Genomic DNA, 21,005 nt, shown 5'->3' with positions numbered 1-21,005 from the left:
TAAACGACAGAGAATTCAAAATAACTATCATAAAAAAGCTCGACGAAATACAAGAAAACACTGATAAACAATTCAACGAGATAAGGAGTTTCTTCAGATATGCTCCAGATGGAGGAGGAGAGAGAACTAAGTCTAAAAAGAAATGAATAAAGTCTCTGAGAAATATCCAACTCTATTAGGAAATATAGCATAAGAATTACAGGTATTCCTGAGGGAGAAGAGAGGGAAAGAGGAACAGAGAGCCTATTCAAGGAAATAATAGCTGAGAACTTCCCAAATCTGGGGAAGGAGCAGGAAATACCAGTAAATGAAGCCAATAGGTCGCCTAAATATGTCAACAGGCAAAGGCCCACTCCACAGCATATAGTAGTAAGGCTGGCTAAAGTCAAGGACAAAGAAACAATATTAAGGGCAGCTAGACAAAAACAAAAAATAACATACAAAGGAACTCCCATCAGGCTCTCAGTGGATTTCTCAACAGAAACTTTACAGGCTAGGAAAGACTGGAATGATGTATTCAAAATAGTGAAAAACAAAAACTTTCAGCTGAGAATACTCTAGCCAGCAAAAATGTCCTTCAAATGTGATGGAGAAATAATAACTTTCCCAGATAAACAAAAGCTAAGGGAGTTCATGGCCACGAGACCCCCACTGCAAGAAATGCTCAAGAAGGCCCTCAGGCCTGAAAAAAAGAAGAGAAAGGGAATACAAAGCTTGGAGCAAGGAGAAAAATAGATAGACAAAATCAGAAAAATAGTAGATCTTTACTGGAATAGGTTAGCAACCACTTGAATACCAAAATCAAAGATCAAAGGAAGGAAAACACCAAAAATAAATATAACCTCATCACTGTAAACACACACCCACAACACAAGATAGAATAAGTTGTAACAAGAATAACTTAGAAGGGCAAGAGGAAAGAGATCGAATTGACTTAGTATAGGGAAATAAGAGGCCATCAGATAATGGACTATCTCATACACAAGATTTTTTATACAAACCTCAAGGTAACCACTAAACAAATAATCAAAACAAAATCAAATATGATAAATAAAGAGAAAACTAGAAGAGTCATAAGACAGAACAACCAAACTGAATTGGCAGTCTGAAACAAATGGGACAAGAAACAAAGGAAATGCAAAAGAACTGGAAAATAAGTGACAAAATGCCAACATTAAGCCCTCATATATCAATAATCACTCTAAATGTAAATGGATTGAACTCTCCAATCAAAAGATACAGAGTGTCAGGATGGATTAAAAAGCAAGACCCAAGGATATGCTGCCTCTAGGAAACACATCTCAGCTCTAAAGACAAGTACAGGCTCAGAGTGAGAGGATGGAAGACAATACTCCAAGCTAATGGCAAACAAAAGAAAGCAGGTGTTGCCATACTCATATCAGACAAAGTAGACTTCAAGATAAAACAGGTTAAGAGAGATAAAGAAGGGCAATATATAATGATAAAAAGGACCCTCCACCAAGAAGACAGTTCAATTATAAATGTATATGCATCCAACATAGGAGCACCAAAGTATGTAAAGCAACTATTAACAAACCTAAAAGGAGATATTAACAACAACACAATAATAGTAGGGGATCTTAATACCCCACTTACATCAATGGATAGATCATCCAGAGAAAAAGTCAATAAAGAAACAGTGGACTTAAATGAAAAACTGGACGAGATGGACCTAGTAGATATATACAGAGCACTCCATCCAAAAACAGCTGACTACACATTCTTCTCAAGTGCGCATGGAACATTCTCAAGGATAGACCATATGTTGGGAAACAAAGCAAGCCTCAAAAACTTTAAGAAGATTGAAATCATAACAAGCATCTTTTCAGACCATAATGCTATGAAACTGCAAATCAACTACGAGAAAAAACTGGGAAAGTGACAATGATGTGGAGATTAAATAACATGCTACTGAACAACCAATGGATCATTGATGAAATTAAAGGAGAAATCAAAAAATATCTGGAAACAAACAAAAATGAAAATATGCCATATCAAACCATATGGGATGCAGCAAAAGTGGTCCTGAGAGGGAGACTCATAGCGATACAAGCCCACCTTAACAAACAAGAAAAAGCCCAAATAAGCAACCTGAAATTACACCTAACAGAACTAGAAAAAGAAGAACAAAGTCCAAAGTCAGCAGAAGGAGAGAAATAATAAAAATCAGAGCAGAAATAAATGAAATTGAGACCAAAAAAATGGTAGAAAGGATTAATGAAACAAAGGATTGGTTCTTTGAGAAGATAAACAAAATTGACAAACCCTTAGACAGACTTACTAAGAAAAAAAGAGAAAAGGCTCAAATAAATAAAATTAGAAAGGAAAGAGGAGAAATTACATGGATACCACGGAAATACAAAGGATTATAAGAGAATACTATGAGAAACTATATGCCAACAAATTGGACAATCTAGAAGAAATGGATAAATTCTTAAACTCATACAACCTTCCAAAACTGAACCAAGAAGAAATAGAGAATCTGAATAGACCAATCACAAGTAAAGAGATTGAAATAGTAATCAAAAATCTCCCCAAAAATAAAAGTCCAGGACCAGATGGCTTCCCTGGTGAATTTTACCAAACATTCAAAGAATATTTAATACCCATCCTTCTCAAACTATTCCAAAATCTAGAAGAAGATGGGACACTTCCTAACTCATTCTACAAGGCCAACATCACCCTGATACCAAAGCCAGACAAAGACAATACAAAGAAGGAAAATTACAGGCCAATATCGCTGATGAACATAGATGCAAAAATCCTCAACAAAATATTGGCAAACCAAATACAGCAATACATTAAAAATATCATACACCATGATCAAGTGGGATTTATACCAAGGATGCAGGGATGGTTCAACATCCGCAAATCAATCAACGTGATACACCACATCAACAAAATGAAGAATGAAAACCACATGGTCATCTCAATAGATGCAGAGAAGGCATTGGACAAGATCCAACATCCATTTATGATAAAAACTCTCAACAAAATGAGTATAGAAGGAAAGTACCTCAACATAATAAAGGCTGTTTATGACAAACCCACAGCCAACATCGTACTCAATGGGGAAAGGCTGAAAGCCATTCCTCTGAGAACAAGAACGAGATAAGGCTGCCCACTCTCACCACTCTTATTCAACATAGTACTGGAGGTTTTGGCCAGAGAAATTAGGCAATAAAAAGGAATAAAAGGAATCCACATAGGCAATGAAGAAGTGGAACTCTCACTATTTGCAGACAACATGACTTTATATATAGAAAACCCTAAAGAATCCATTGGAAAACTATTAGAAATAATCAACAACTACAGCAAAGTCGCAGGGTACAAAATCAATCTACAAAAATCAGTTGCATTTCTGTATGCTAATAGTGAACTAACAGAAAGAGAGCTCAAAAAGATAATACCATTTACAATTGCATCAAAAAGAATAAAATATCTAGGAATAAATCTTACCAAGGAGGTGAAAGACCTATACAATGAAAACTACAAGACATTATTGAAAGAAATCAATGATGACATAAAGAAATGGAAAGACATCCCATGCACATGGATTAGAAGAATAAACATAGTTAAAATGTCTATATTTCCTAAAGCAATCTACAGATTCAATGCAATCCCAATCAGAATCCCAATGACATTCATCACAGAAATAGAAAAAAGAATACTAAAATTCATATGGGGCAACAAAAGACCCCAAATACGTAAAGCAACCCTAAAAAAAAAGAACGAAGCTGGAAGCATCACAATCCCTGACTTCAAAACATACTACAAAGTGATAGTAATTAAAACAGCATGGTACTGGTACAAAAACAGACACACAGATCAATGCAACAGAATTGAAAGCCCAGAAATAAAACCACACATATATGGACAGCTGATTTTCGACAAAGGAGCTAAGAACATACAATGGAGAAAGGAAAGTCTCTTCAATAAATGGTGTTAGAAAACTGGACAGCCACATGCAAAAGAATCAAAGTGGACCATCTGTTATCGCCATTCACAAAAATTAACTCAAAATGGATCAAAGACCTGAAGGTGAGACCTGAAACTATAAAACTCATAGAAGAAAATATAGGCAACACACTATTTGACATTGGTCATAAAGGAATCTTTTCAGATGCCATGCCTGCCCAGACTAGGGAAACTAAAGAAAAAATAAGCAAGTGGGAGTTTATCAGATTAAAGAGCTTCTACAAGATTAATGAAACCAGGATCAAAATGAATAGACAACCCACCAGCTGGGAGAAAATATTTGCAAAACATATATCTGACAAGGGGTTAATCTCCATAATATATAAAGAACTCACACAACTGAACGACAAAAAAACAAACAACCTGATCAAAAAATGGGCAGAAGAAATGAACAGACACTTCTCCAAAGAAGATATACAGATGGCCAATAGGCACATGAAAAGATGTTCAACATCGCTAATCATCAGGGAAATGCAAATCAAAATAACACTATGATATCACCTCACGCCCGTTAGAATGGCTATAATCACCAAGACAAAAAACAACAAATGTTGGAGAGGATGTGGAGAAACAGGAACCCTCATACACAGCTGGTGGGAATGCAAACTGGTGCAGCCTCTATGGAAAACGGTATGGAGAGTCCTCAAAGAATTAAAAATAGAAATACCCTATGATCCAGCTATCCCACTACTGGGAATCTATCCAACAAACCTGAAATCAACAATCCAAAGAGGCTTATGCACCCCTATGTTCATTGCAGCATTATTCACTATAGCCAAGAAGTAGAAGCAACCCAAGTGTTCCTTGACTGATGATTGGATCAAGAAGATGTGGTATATATGTACAATGGAATACTACTCAGCCATAAAAAAAGACAAACTCGTCCCATTTGCAACAACGTGGATGGACCTGGAGGGTATTATGTTAAGTGAAATAAGCCAGAAAGAGAAAGATAAACACTGTATGATCTCACTCATATGTGGAATATAAACCAACACATGGACAGAGAAAACTGTATTGTGGTTACCAGGGGCAATGCGGGTAGGGGATGGGCACAAGGGGTGAAGGGAGACATGTATATGGTGATGGAAAAACAAAAATGTACAACCAAAAATTTCACAATGTTATAAACTATTAAGACATCAATAAAAAAGTAAAATAAATGTAAAATCTATGAGCAAGGAAGACACAATGAAGTTAAAAGACAAGCAACAGATTGAAATGAAATATTTGCAATATATTCAAAAGACGAAGATTAAAAATCCTTAAATTCCATAAGGAAAGAAGACAACCTAATAGAAAACTGAACACAGGAATGACCAGACAACACACGGAAGGGACGCACATGGCCACTAAGCACAGGACAGCGTGCTCCACGTTCCTAAGAACCAGTTACTGCAAATCAGCAGTGAAGGCTCTTTGCCCATCAATTGGGCAAAATTAAATTCAAGTATTCCTGGGACTAAGGGGATATTTCCCCTTATATCCTTATATCCTATTGGTAAAGTGTATTTGGAGGGCAATTTGGCAGAATCTATCAAAACTCTAGCCAGGAATGTCTCACCTAGAATCTACGTTAAAAGAAAACTTATAAAAAAAAAAAAAAAAAGAGGAAAGACTAGCTAAGTTTTTGCAATGGAGGCTGCACATTAATAAAGTTGGCAGAAGGTGAAAATATATTGTATTTAAGGCGTTGGTGCAGTGTTTGCCAATTTATGCTGATTATTGTATCATCCGGGGAACTTTATAAATATACAAATTGTTGGGCCACATTCCTAATGGTTCCAACCCAGTAGGTCTGGGCAAAAGCCAGGGATTGGGACTTTGAGAAGCTCCCCCAGATGACGCTGATCTTTGGGAACTGCTCCTTTCTGATTGAGAAGCCACAGATGAGCTCAGACTGTCTCCCTGAGACAAGCCGTGCAAATGATTGGCACCTGGACCTGCCGGGAAGGCTTTTGAGGATTCTGGAGTTTAAATTCAAAATAAAATAGGGTACATGTGGGCTTTGGGGTGAAGGGCTCCACCGTAAACAATTTAAATCCAATCTGTGGTAAGATGTTCATGTGCCTCCCCAGATCCGTGACAAAAATTTCTAGGAAAATGGCGACAGGTTTGGAAGATGAAGAAAAAGTCAGAACTTTTCCCTCTCTTGTTTTTGTTCTGTTACTCTCTTTGTTCTGTTAATTGGCTGAAAACATTGCTGAGGCCACTCTAAAGAAGCGTCTGGTCTCCTATGAAAGCCCTTTTACTTTATCTGACTTTGTAAGATAATCGTTTGTGGGAAAACCTTGGTAAAATTTCCAAAATACGGTGCTCCATGTTGTAGTCTAATATGCTCCATGGTTAGTAGCCCACAAATTTCCAAGTAAACTGCGAATCCCGACTTGATCAGCTCCTCCAAGTTCTGCTTCTTTTTGTAGGGAGACTTCAGTGCTTTCCTTGATAAGGAAATATAGTATCACCACTCGGGTTATCAAGCATGAAACTCTCTATATCCGTCAATGGTTCTCAAACTTCAGTGTGTGTGAGAATCACCTAGAGAGCTTGTTAAAAAGATCCATCAGCCGCACACCCAGAGTGAGAAGTCTGGGCTATTAGGTGGAGCCTGGAATCTGCCCTTCTCCTAAGCGCCGCCAGTGATGCCTATGCAGGCTGCAAGGACCACTCTTCCAGAAACACTGCTGCTGAGCAATATTTCTATAGGCAGAATGCCTCTCATCTCAGCTTTGTTTTTATATGCAACTGTTAAAATCGCAAGCCGAGGGGCAGAATGCAAATTCAATAGAAATGGGGTGGCCAGTGAGAAAGCATGTGATCGAGTCCTGCCAGGAGCTGGAAAGTTCAGAGCTGGGGCTAACAGAGGACATCCCAAAGCAAGTGTGACTGGGTGACCACAGAGGAGACTAGAGCCTGGCGTAGGAAGGGATCTTACGGACCTCCAGACAGCTCCGTCTTTTGCTTCCTCTGCCTGTGTTTGTTCTGCACCAGAAAAGCCTGGACAAGAACTGCTAGGGTTCTCCCCATGTCAAGGATGGCTCCAGCATGCTCTCAGCTATATTTCTCTGTGATCTAGAAAAGATGTTCGGAACATGCCAAGGCAATGGGATGTAAAGGTTTGGTGCATAGGCTCCAGCTCTGCTACTGACTGGTGGCATGGCCCTTATCAAGCTTCTTAATCAGTTAGAGGCTCAGTTTTCTCATCTGTTAAATGGGGATAGTAATGGTACTTAGCTCGTAGGGTTGCTGTGAGAATTAAGTTAATATGTACAAGGCCCTTAAAACACTGCCTGCCATGTAGTAAGCACTCAGTAAACTCTATTTTTACCTAAAGCTTTTCCTTTCATCTATCCAGAATTTGTTTCCTATTTAATTAAAAAACCATAAGGTTGCCTGAAAGAGGGCTTTCTTATTATTTATCCACTACAGTACCCTCTCCCTTAATCGTGGTTTTGCTTTCCGCAGTTTCAGTTACCCATGGTCAACCGTGGTCAGAAAATATTAAATGGAAAATTCCAGAAATAAACAATTCATAAGTTTTAAATTGCCCGCCATTCTGAGTAGCGTGATGAAATTTTGAGCCAGCCTGCTTCTTCCTGTCCTGAAGATGAATCAGCCCTTTGTCCAGCATATCCATGCTGTATATGTTACCCACCCGTTAGTCACTTAGTAACCATTGCGGTTATCATTGTGTCGCATTACCACAGCTCTCAGGTTCAAGTCAACCTTATTTTACTTAATAATGGCCCCAAAGCACAAGAGTAGTGATGCCGGCAGTTCAGATATGCCAAAGAGAAGCTGTAAAGTGCTTCCTTTATGTGAAAAGTTGAAAGCTCTCGACTTAATAAGGAAAGAAAAAAAATAGAATACTGAGGTTACTAAAATCGATGGTAACTTTTATCACAGTATATTGTTATAATTATTCTATTTTATTATTAGTTATTGTTGTTAATCTCTTACTGTTCCTAATTTATAATCCTAATTTATAAATTAAATTTCATCATAGATATGTACGTATAGGAAAAAACATAGTATATGCAGAGTTCGGTACTATCCACGGTTTCAGGCGTCCACAGGGGTCTTGGAACATATACCCCACAGATAAGGGGGAACCACTGTATTCTGAGTTTTCTACTGTTATCTACTGTTCTGAGTCCTCAAGAAGGAGAAAACTAAGAATGGAAAAAAATCTCTCCCAACGAAATGCTCTGTATATAGAGGGTTATCTGACACTGATGAGTTCCCCTTGACATTTTAAAAGCATTTAGGGTTTGAGTACTTTTTAGTCCTGATTCCAGGCTAGTTTTATTTATGCATGTCAGAAATAACTTAAATTGTTGCATCTGTTTAGCTCATCTGGATCCCCCTTGACAGATGGTTTGCTGCGGTATGTATGAGCTTTCGTTTTATAAGCTGGGCTACAGCTTATAAAAATAAATCATCTCTATCCAAGGATGTGTTAAAATATTTTTTCCGGGAATTTTGACTTCAGTAACAAAGGGGATAAATGGTTAGTGATTAGGTCACATAGGCGCTTTTAGCAGAAGTCCTTTGTTCTTCTCCTAAAAGTAAATGCTAACTGCAACTGTGCAATTATTTCCTTTGTCCTCTTCCCTTTTACCTATAAGGTGAGTGCAAAGATGGATTCAAAATGTGATGTACTAAGTCTCTGGAGGCGACAGAGGAATGGCCTCTCAGTTCCTTCTCGGAAGCTCCTCTGAGTCCTATTAATGCCAATCCCGGTGGAAGCTCTGCCATCTGTCATCCCAGCCAGACAAAGGAAGTGTCCCATTGGTGGCCATCATCTGAGTAAATTAGGAGGGGGTTGGGGGAAAGGCCAGAAGGAAGGCCTGTGCTTCTGCGAGGAGAGAATTCACACTGTTGGCACGATGATGCCCACGGGAACCCTCTGGGCAAAAATGGAAAACGTGGAAGTAAACAAGCCTCCGTAGCGTCTGTGTTCTATTTCAGTTTCCTGAGCAGTGTGAGGGCACAGGTGCTTTATGATGGCAAGAATGTGGAAAATAATGAATAAGGCCCCTTCGCTTTATTTCCATAGGTGTATGATTTCTGGCAAATCAGTTCCCAGAGATTGTTTTTCAAAGAGCTCTCCACTGTCAATCCGATCAGGGGAAGTGCTGGGGAGCACAGGCCAGTGGTCCATCCAGCAGAATATTCTGACAAAATTAGCAAGGGACTTGTTATAGGGAAATATGATGCATCCTGTTCACCATGACAGTCCCCCAAGACTGTAAATTCATCCAAAGTGGACAAGAACCTCTTGCTATTCTCTCAGTTGTGAGTTTTTCTAAACCTTTCCAGAAGCAATTTCCATTTGCAACACTTTTGTACTGCTCTAAGAGTTAACTATGTTTACTTCAATGTAAAGCAGTAATTCCTTTTATTTGTCTAAAACTCATCTTCTTCAAGGCCATGGTTGCTTTGCCCATAGCCTGTCAGTCTTTGCTGCCCCTGAGCTGATCTGCCATGCCCAAACTGAGGTACCCTGTCTTCATTTATGCATATTTGGGGATTTTTGTAATAGAACTCACATGCTTTTCAGGAATTGTCTTCACAGGCAGAGGAAGACTTGAAATATATAATTAATCATAATCTTTGAGACATGAATATTTTGCTTTTCTCAACTTTCCAGATTATATCTGATTTTAGCACTATCCTGGAATTCACCAGATCTTTGGGACATATGTACTTGATTTTAAAATACTAGAACTTTACTCATTGTATTTTTCTGGACACATTATCTCAGAGTTTACCTGTTGGTTAACAGACATTTTCTGAGTTAATATGTATCTAAAACGAAGCTAGGATCTAGGGAATATGGAAATGAACAGGACACAGTGCCCAGTGTTAAGAAAGTCAGAGTCTAATGGTCATCAAGTTCAGTACAATTGCGTGGCCTTTTCCTTCTCTTTTTATCATCACGACTTGCTACCTCTACTCATCATATTGGATTATGTCCTAAAAGAATAGTCTCCCACATAGGAAGTGACAATGAGAAGAGAGGCACTTTAAGAAGCTATATTCATTTGCTCTTAAGTCTTAAAAGGATGTTTTACTATCTCAAATAACTCTTATTAATTTGTAAATTATTTAGTAAATATCTTCAATTTGCCAAATGCTTTCCTCATGGCCCCTGCACTTAATATGGCTTCTAGATGTCCCTAAATTACCTACAGAGAGACTTGAAGAGATGCTAACTCAGTGAGCCCTGCTTTCACTGCTCATGTCTGGAATGAGAGGACATTGAATATGGCCAAGAAGCCTGTTATAGCAAACTGTTATTTCTTTAATTATCCAAAACTCATCTTCTTCAAGACCATGGTTTCTTGCTATCCCATAATGGACACTAAATGGCTTTGTGGAGCATGACTATTCCATGTATCTGACCTAGATGCCAGAGTCTGGCCAAGTGGTGGCACTCACTTGGTACGGAGGTGTCTACACACAGAACAGCTCAACCTCAAAGCTGACTGGCAACTCTGCTGAGTAAAACATTTTTAAAAAATTATAAGTGCATATTTGAATTATGAAAGGTTCATTATATGGTGGAAATATCAGCACTTTATGGTCTTTTTCCTTGGTTGAAAAAATAACACTTTGCCCCAAATTGTTGTCATTTCCCATGCTAAGCGAGGGTGCTATTTAATGAAGAATCCTTTTAAAACTAACTAGCCCAGGATTCTATAAACTCCCACAAAGTAAAAAGATAAAATTACCATTATAATATCATTTTTGACAATCACTAAGATTCATTAAAAGCACAAAATACAAGAAAGAGGTAATCCCACCAATGCCATGCAGAGATTTCTCATTAAAGGAGACAGTTAGATATTTCAACAGGGAGATTAATAGAAATAATGTATGGATTCTTACCCTACCTCCTTGTTGATTTACATTATGCTGTGTAGTTGAAACAACAGGGGGAAATGCAAAATTTCTCATATGATTAATGCTGAAATACCAAGCCTCTTGTTATGGTTGATTGTACATTCACAGCAACACACTTGGGAAAATGGCATTAGAAGCATTTTCTATGCTTTTCTTTTTTGTGCCTCATATCTTTTCCATGTGGGTCATTTCAGGGATTCAAATTTATTTTTTATGGTAAACAGTGTGTCTCAGAATATACAATCTTTTGTTCTAAGGAAATCTTTCTCCATCTGAAAATTGTGTATTCCATCTTTTTTGCTCTAATGGTGAGATTTCCTGGTCCATCTTAAAACATTAAAGTTTAAGTGATGTTTATTTCACAGACTCAGCAAAGAGACTTTCAGAACTGGGAAGAAACCTTAAGGATTGTATAGCTCAATTCCCTTACTTTATGGACAAGGACACTGAGGTTGTGTTGTCTCTCCTGATTTTGCTTTCTAGTTTGCCACACCTCATAGGGCAAAGTAATTTTTAAAGAGGAGAAAGCAATACCAAGGTAACAAAACACAGTGTGGGAAAATGGAAGGATGGATGATAGAGAAAGATGAACATCCTTCCTCTGCACAAATGGATAAATGGACCAGGGGTTATGTCAGGTGGGCCAGAAACAAACAGAAAGTTAGAGGAGCCATTTCCTCCACATTTTCAGCAGCTTCAAATTTTGGCTGAGTGGCTATGATGGGGGGGGGAGGACAATGCTACATCCACAGAAAAAAGGAGGAAATATGATATCCATAGGGATCCTGCCTCACCCTATTCTCTCCCCTCTGCTCTTTCCCACCTCCACATGGCTTCTCTGACGTGGGGGAGATGTGGGGACACTATCCCCTGTTGTTTAGCTTCAAGTTTGTGTATATAAAACACTTTCACTCAGGACCAATATTGCTACAAGCTGTAGACAAATTACCAATTGCTAAGGATTTTTAACATGCTAAATATGGTGATTCACAACGCATATTTACATATAGCCACACACTGGGTCCTCCTGGGTAACTGGTTCTGTGATATCTACCCATTGATGTCAGTACTGAGTAATTCATGCTCTTTTATCCAAACTGAAACATTTGAACACCCTTAGGATGGATCTTTGTTACAAACCCTTACACATGCATCTCTCCTTCCTCTATTCTATGACCAAGACCCCATAGTAACTGGATTGAAGAAGTAGAAGAAAGAAATTGTAGAAACAATACTATCCTACACTTTTGGCAAACTTACTATGTTTCAGAGAACTTTCTAATATAACTTCTCACTTCATCCTCACAATAATCCTTTGAGATAGTTACATTAGTATTATTCTCCATTGCGCAGAATGAAAAATTGGATTCACATAAGTAATAAGTAGAAGGATTTGGAGGAAGAGGACAGAGTCATAGAACTAGAAGGCATGTAGTTCAATATCCTCAGTTTGAAAATAAGATTATTGAGGTCTGGAGAGGTTGAACAGGTTACCCAAGGTTGTATTATTTGAGTATTAGAATGAAATCTCCCTCTGCTGATTTCCAGCCTGCACTTTTTGTCACTATGGTACTCCCTCTCACAAATCGGTAAAGGTGTGTCAGAGCAGGGTGATAAGATCAATGTCAGGCAACATATTTTTAATTTGCTTCTCCATGCCATCTAAATATTCAGACTCCAGGTCACATGAGAAATAACATAAAGTGATTCTTCAGTATGAAAGTTTAGTAGTCAAACTGACCCAGCACCATTTAACTTAGGTAATAGAAAAATATTTTGAAAGGTTGGAATAAAACTCCTATCCTCGGGGTTCCATTAGTTTGATCAGCGTACATCCACTTCCACTTTTATTCTCTGATTTTATTCTTTTCCTTTGTCTATAAACATTCACTGAGTGTCTTTTCCCCACCAGGAAAGCACCCTTCTCCAAGCTCCATAAGCGTTCCTTTCTTCTCCCTGATTCTGTGATGCTTCTCATCTTTAGTTTCTGACGTCCTGTTTCTCTAGAAACAGGGACTCCTTTATGAGGGATTGCCCTATGCATGAGTTGATGAAAATGACCTAGAGAGGGTACAGGTTTCTCCAAGGGACCTTTGCGAGTCAAGAGGGTGATGGTCAGTCATACCATCACTCAAGGACTTCTTCCCCTCACCATCCAGTCTGGCTTCATAACACATGTAGTTTACAACAGGAGAATAACTATGGATCTCCTACAACAGAGAGGCACCCGAAGCCCCTCTCTCAACTTGCTTTCTATCATGGAAGCTACAAACCAGTGCCTCCTTAATCCTGAATGAGAATCTCTGAACGTTTTCTTATCACCTGTCTCTCGTTCTGCTCCTGCCTTCCTTTCCCTGCAATATTCTCCATTCTTTTCCTTCTCACTTCCCTCAGCCCCTCTCTTCCACGTCACCTGACCTTTTTCTGTATGTTCTTCTATCTGCAGCATAATAAAAACATAAACTAAAAGAAATGCAAATTTTCCAAACTGTTCTCCCTGCTTTTTGTTCAAGGACCATATGAATTGCTGCTTCCTCTAAAATCCTTTGTGCAGAAGTTAGCCTTCAGTTTTATTTCATTTTCTCAACATCTTCAGCATTTATGGTTTGTATCACTCGTTTGACACCTCTCAAATGTGACCTCTTATTGTTATTTATCTACTGCTATCTCTGTCCTGTTTCCCCAACAATATGATGAGTTTCTCCATGGATGGCAAAACATATGTCCTCAGCATCTATAAGGTATCCTACACAGCGTCTATTATGAGCACAATAAATGTTTGGTAATGAGGCTCACCTTTGTATTTGATTGAATTTCTCTGGCTTGTGCTTTCTTAGTTTATTTTATGGTTGATTCTTAGTGTGACTCTGTTTTAGTTTTGAAGATCCAGAGGGCAGGAGTGGTTTGATCTTAATAGTACCAGAAGTTATAAATATTTTATCATATCTGGAAACAACGTTTCTGGTGTGCCAACTTACCTTCTAGTTTGGGTGTGCAGTATAAATCATTCAGGCAAGAACTTCCATTACAAATATTTAAACCCTGTGTAGTTGAACGACTTGACATAAATTCTCTTCATAGAGAAGAAGTTGCACCTTCTCATTCAGGTGAAGACATTATCACGGCTTAGGCAAGTTTTGATGATAGTGACGATAACAATTACTGAGTTCCTATTATATACCAGGCACTGTGCTTAGCGTCTAATAATCTCATGAAGTATAACAGCATTAATAAGTATTATTATTTTCTGCATGTAAAGAAATGGGGATTTAGAGAATTTAAACAACTAGCCCAAGAACACATAACTAGTAAGTTTTGGAGCCAGGATTAAAACCTTTCAACCTTGCATATAATAGGAGCTTGAAAATCTGTAAAGAGCATGATAAACACTTTTCTAAATTCTTTACAAAGTTATATTTTTATGTAGCTATATATTCTGTTAGAGTACATATTGAAAAATACATTTTTACCATTCTTGGTTTAAAAAGTTTGCCCAAGATCTAATCTCTCTCCTGTCCTAAGAGTTCTTTAATCATGTGAAGCAGTAACTTAATAATGTTCAATATTGCTATCTTCAAATACAAAATAAAATAATTTAGACATAATACATATAATAATTACAACTAAAGCTTTTAGAATCTGGTACATATATCGTCTAATTTGGTACAGCAAACCCATGAGGTAGCTATTACTATATTATTATAATACACTTAATGCTGTAAAACCTGCAATAAATTATGATTATAATAAAAATTATAATGGAATCTATATCCCTTGAAAGTTTTTCCAGATTCTTTCCATTTAAAGATGTAGAGATATCACTAGATAATATGTATCTAAATAATATTTATGTAAGATTTTTAAATGCTACAAAGAAATCATCTTAGTTACAATCTTTTCAAATTCTGTCTTCTAAAGCAGTTCGTTAGCTTCGGTTATATTTATATGTCTGATAAATGGATTCTATTCAATGAGAATTTGATGGAATTATTTTTGCATCTTGAAATGACTGCTCAAGGATTATTGATCCGTATCACATCAACTAATGGTTTAATCAACAGGTCACCTACAAACAGCAATGTGAATTCAACTGATATACTGCTGTGCTCGCATTGCAAAATGATTTATTTCTTGCTCAGACATAATTATAAAACCGTAAGAGATGTTCAGTCATACGCTGGACTTTTCTAAGAATTCATTAGAACTTTGTTTTTAAACATTAATTGAAACGTTCTAGAGAATAACCTACATGGAACCAAATTTGAGTATAGCTGTGGTGCCTATAAAATAGAGAGATTTAATCTGGTTGGTGTAAATACCATCAATTACTGGCTCTGAGACCTACAGTTACGTTTTCACATGCTTCGAATCCATTTAGGAAATTTCCTTTGCCAATTCAATTAATGGCAACATAGCACTCTCAAAGAATTAATTGTTAACAGGTCTAAAACATTAACAATTTATACTACTATGCCATTATCTTCATGTTATTGAAGAAAATCCTATTGCAATTTTATAGATCTTTGACTAATGCAATATTTCTTTTTTAATGCAGGTAAATGGTTTAACTATGGAATTATCTTTCTTGTCTTAATTTTGGATCTCAATATGTGGAAGAACCAGATATTTTATAAACCTCATGAATACGGACAGTACATTGGCCCAGGGCAGAAGATATATACAGTGAAAGACTCAGAGAGTTTGAAGGACTTGAACAGAACCAAGCTCTCCTGGGAATGGAGGTCCAATCACACTAACCCTCGGACTAATAAAACGTATGTGGAGGGAGACCTGTTCTTACACAGCAGGTTCATAGGAGCTAGCCTTGATGTCAAGTGTCTGGCTTTTGTTCCAAGTTTGATAGCTTTTGTGTGGTTCGGATTTTTCATTTGGTTCTTTGGACGGTTTTTGAAAAATGAGCAAGGCATGGAGAATCAAGACAAAACTTACACTCGCATGAAAAGAAAATCCCCATCAGAACACAGCAAAGACATGGGAATCACTCGAGAAAACACCCAGGCCTCAGTGGAAGACCCATTGAATGACCCCGCTTTGGTTTGCATCAGGTCCGACTTCAACGAGATCGTCTATAAGTCTTCACACCTAACATCAGAAAACTTGAGCTCACACTTGAATGAATCTACCAGCGGGACAGAAGCTGATCCAGATCCAACGACTTCTAAAAGCACGCCTACGAACTAGATTCGCTTACATGGAGACAGCACAAAAAGCAACCTTGAGTGTAACTTTAAAAAGTTAGTCTTTCCTTTTGTAAATGTAAGGTTTACGTAGTGTTAGGTAAAGAAATACAAACGATGCCACAACGGTGCTCAACATGCTTTTTCTAGGACTCATTGTTTTCTATTTGTATTATGATACACGTGCCTACTGTATATCTAACAGTCCCCTAGAGATTGCTTTTCACAATTGCACAAGCTATTTACTGACTCTACAGCATAGCAGATTAGCTGATTACCCGTGTATCTGATGTTCAACCATAGTGGTGCCTTGAGACATTAAACTGTTTTTAACTGTACCAGAAACGAAGTGTGGAGTAGTTCTCTAACAGGCTTCACGTGGGGTTTTTTGTATACAATTATTTTGATCTACACTTGATGTCTGAGCAGGAAACAGATACAGCCAAGATGTGGCTCAGGAAGTATCTCCTGGTTTCTTATTAAGCAGCAGAGTTGGTGACTTTGACAGCTGGTCTGCAGAGAAGCATGGTGATTACCTTTGAATTTTTCTTGGCTGTCTGCCAAATACAAATACAGAGGCAAAATTCAATAATAGGAGAATGATAATCTGGCATGGGTCACTACTTGTGAAATGTGACTTTCTCCAACCAATAATTGCAATTAGATGATAATAACTAATTATGTTTTCCTAATTAAAGATAAGTTGCTACTTGATTAAAAATCCTGCCCTTCACCTTTGGGAACAAAGGTTAAGAGGCACAGTTGGGTGAACTCTCAAATTTATTGGCATTTACACAAAGCCCTAGAGAACCAAGGAGCTGAAGTTTTAATCATGTGAGGGTTGCACAGCCTACCGTCAACAATATTTGTACATCTTTCTGTAAATATGGCTCTGGACATGAAAATTGAAAAACATATGCCAACTCTGAGCAAAGGAACTCCTCTAAAAATCATGAGTGGAACCTCGTGAGGTAGAAAAAGACGTGCATGAAAGAATCTGTTTAGTGGCTTGTTTTGTGTGTGCGTTTTTTTTGTTTTTTTTTTTTTTAAGATTAAACATCCACATTAATAAATAAGAATTATACATCAGTAATTATGTGATGTAGTTTTTTGTTTATAATAGAAAGATTAGAATGTATTTGAGTTTAACAACAGCTCATTTGAGTGTTTTTTTTAATAACTTCAATGTCAGGCAATTTATGAAATGGAACACTCCCAACTTGCTTTTAATTTTGTTCCATAAATTGTGGTTACATGTTCCTTGAGGGGGTTGGGAGAGATCACTTTTAAGGCAAAATTATTTTTCTGTCACATGCCGACATAGCTATATTTTGTCTTTGTGATTTTTTAAATCTTTCTTGTTTTGATCTATCTGCTTTTGAGCTTGCGGCATGCTGAATTTAGCATGCATAATAGAACTATGCATTTATCTGTCACTTGAGAGCCAGCTTTAATAAACATCTTTCTACAATTGTTTACTAAGCAATTGGAACCATACCCCTGCTGTTTCTTTTACCTTTAATAGCCATGCATGGTGTACTCAGAGCCATAAATATCTCTGACACTAAAAATGCAGAGATCGAGCTCGCTATAGTAACCCATAGACCATACTGTCCAAGGAAACTTACCATGTTATCCCTGATATGTGGTAATGTTGGCCGTTACCAAATTTGCGTAACATAGAACATTTAACTTTTAGCTCTGGAACAAGTAAATAATACCACCTAGGACTATATTTTTAATTATTCTGAAAGTCATTGTCTTGTAGAATGAAGAAGGAAGTTGATTTAGAAAGTCGATGTTTATTATCAGTATGTAGTCCTTGTGAAAATATTATTTGAGAATCTTTATGTGAGTATTAAAGAAAAAACGCATCAATGAGGGAATCTAATTAGCACAAGATAGAAAAAAAATAACAAACCTTAGAGCACTGGGCTTATGTGTTTCTAAGGATTGCCTAGAGAAGCTGGCTATCAGCTGATATGAAAATATGTCCTTAAAGTTTCCATAAGTTTTCGTACCAAATGGAATAATTTCCAGAGATGGCATTTTAGTAGTCAAATAAGATTTGAACCTTCAAAGGCTTCCAATATTCAATCGTATATACCAATCTTGACCTTTGTAACTGCACATGGGTCTCCTTTCTTCTTTTGCTACCTCTTTTGCATATTGCACATCCCATTTGCCCGTATACCAGCTAAAGATTAGAAAATGAAATGAAATCAAAGTCAAAATCACATCCATTCATGTTTAGTCTTGAACCCTGAGTCATATACCAATAGACTGACTGTACAGAGTTTTTTGAACACCAAAACTTTTAGACTATCAAGGGCATTAAAAAAAATTTTTAAACATGTGTAGTAAACTCAGAAAATGAAGAGTTAAAAAAAAGGATTAAAAAATCAGCAACCACAGATTCTAAAGAAAGTACAACAAATGTGATGCCTTAATTGTAGTGATGCTTAAGAACTATAAACAATTATATTTCTACTGTTCAGTAATTATAGTATTTTCTCCCATGCAGTGCAAATTTACTAATTTGACACAATTTTAGTATCCTACATTATAGAGTACTTCATTAGTAGTTTAAATGGAAAATTAAATAAACACTATGAATTTATGCCTGATAATACATGCCTAGGCATAAATCTCATCGCCACATGCCTATTTATATTATATAGCCGTAGTTAGCTACCTCATCTTCTCCCCATGGTGGCTACTTATCATGTTCACTTATCTTTTAGCACATCTAAGATCATCAGTGAATTCTATTAGAAATATTAAGAATTTTTTCTTCTTCATTTTCCCTAAGAGTCAGCCAGGCACAAAATCTCCTTTTACTTTTATAGCATCAGATTTCACAAGTAGTATTCAAAAGCACTACTGGCTGATGGTACAATGGAAAGAAATCATCTAACATAGACACTCAGATTTAAAGGTGGGAGTCAATATTACTGTCATATCTCAACACTGGGCTTCATAAGCAATTCTGTTACATTATTTGTCCTGTGGGTCACCAACACAACCCAACATGAAAATGAGAAAGATAATGCTAATAAATAACTCATAGCTGTCCCTATAATGGATGGCTCATGATACCAACTGAATTATCTGACATTCAGCTAAGGCCTCAGCACCCCATCATTGCTTATCACCTATCTGTCCTCACTCTGAACTGATCCCTATTTTAAAATAAAACTCTTGGTTATGCAACCCCAATTCACATATTGTGCTTTTATTGGTTTTTCCCCCTCAGACCGTGACTTGGCTCACTACTCTATCTGGCCTGATTTCCTCCAGCTTTGTCCCTCAGAGCCCCACTCTAGCCTGTTAGCTAGCTCTGCCTTAAGAGAGGGAGAGCAACTCAATTAGGTTTGCAACAGATAAACTGGTACTTTTTTCATTTATCCCAATTTTTACTTTTAAACATGTTTGCATAGGGTTGTGATTAACGGGAACCGATATAGATAAGAGAATCAAGGTCATAAATGTTTGGCTTACTACCATTTAGACTGGACTAGAACTATATTATAATTTAAACAATTAAATTAGATGTAAACAATTAAATTAGATGTAGTACTGGTAGCTCACAAGTCACTCTTGTTGAAGATAATTGGAAAAAGAGGTGGATATTTATAATAGGAAGAGAAGGTTAGGCAGATAGTAGAGCATGAGTGGAAGTTGCTGCAATGAAGTCTTGGAGATGACAAATGGCAGTTTTAGTGTGAATGGGCTTTAAAACTTCAGGGAGGGAGGGAGGCCTTTGTAAAAGGAAATTCAACGTAAAGTTATCGTGAGTCCAGTAGTCCTACCTGTTAGGTAGGAGACTCAAAAAGATATGTTCAACATAGCTGGGGGGTTACACAAAAGGCTGGTTGATTGGTTGATTGGTTGGTTGGTTGGTTGGTTGGTCTCTTAAACATTCTAGCACTCACGTTACTCTCTGTCTGCCCCAGGGAGCATGGTGAGACCTGAGAGAGGAGACAGGGGACCCATGAAACAAACTACAGATATAGGTGTGGGGAGAGTGGGCAACATGAGAAGAGAAAGACAAAACTCAACACTTAGCAATTCAGAGAGACTGGAATATCCTCAGTGGAAGAACAAAGATGGGAGCAAAGTCTGTTTGTAAGCATATTATCAGGATATAAAAGCTGACATCTTGTAAACAAAAATGTCTTGCAGATATTTTATGATAGACGTCCTGAAAATTTTCAGTGAGAGACAAAATTAGTATTATTACTAATTTAATATGTGTAAAATACCATTGATCTTATTTTAATTTAGTGTGAGATAGTTATTTTACTTCAGAGAATATAAAATACATAATGTATTTCACCAGGTTTATTTCTTACCTCTATCTTCCAACACGATTTTTCATAAGGTCTTAAGTTCCTTAACACCAAATAATTGTACTACTGGACTTTTTGAGGACTTACCTGCATGATTGAGAAGGACCACTATAATTTATAATTGAGAACTACAGTAATGAAACAAATTTATAGGTGCTCCTCATTCTAATAAATTTTTTCACTCTATCCAGATCTTTGTTCAGTTTTCATATTAATAATACTACCATTTTGAGTATTTTCATGTGCAAATAAATTATCCCATTTAATCCTCACATTAGCCATTGAAGGTAAGTATGGTTAATTTCATTGTACAGATAATGAAACTGAGGCTCAGAGAGGTTTATTAACTTGTCCAGGTCACAAAGCTGGCAAATGCAGAGTTAAGATTTGAACCCAGGTTTGTCTGACTCCAAAGCCCCAGTATTTTCCATTACAAGCCATCATAAAGATCCATCCAAACAATAGTATCCATTTCAAACAGGATCTTTGGTGAGGATGACCTGAGGAGCAGTTATTAAACTGTAAGATGCTTGATTTCTAACAATTC

General features: G+C 37.2%; 1 protein-coding gene across 6 annotated transcripts in view; it reads left to right on the top strand.

Annotated features, from left to right (window-relative positions):
• TMEM117 (transmembrane protein 117) overlaps positions 1-17,603 on the top strand; it is a 446,351-nt gene extending 428,748 nt beyond the window's left edge. For all 6 annotated transcript variants that reach the window (XM_087442530.1, XM_087442532.1, XM_087442531.1 and 3 more), the window contains one exon: positions 15,464-17,603. In XM_087442530.1, coding sequence (XP_087298656.1) covers positions 15,464-16,110 — 647 coding nt within the window. In that variant the 3' untranslated portion in view covers positions 16,111-17,603. The remainder of the gene's footprint in view (positions 1-15,463) is intronic.
• The last annotated feature ends 3,402 nt before the right edge of the window (positions 17,604-21,005 follow it).

Source organism: Ceratotherium simum, chromosome 17, assembly GCF_057802395.1.
Source record: "Ceratotherium simum simum isolate JZ-2026a chromosome 17, ASM5780239v1, whole genome shotgun sequence".
In the NCBI taxonomy this organism is placed as follows: domain Eukaryota; kingdom Metazoa; phylum Chordata; class Mammalia; order Perissodactyla; family Rhinocerotidae; genus Ceratotherium; species Ceratotherium simum.
The sequence above is the reverse complement of the archived record's forward strand: the minus strand, read 5'-3'. Positions and strand labels throughout refer to the sequence as shown.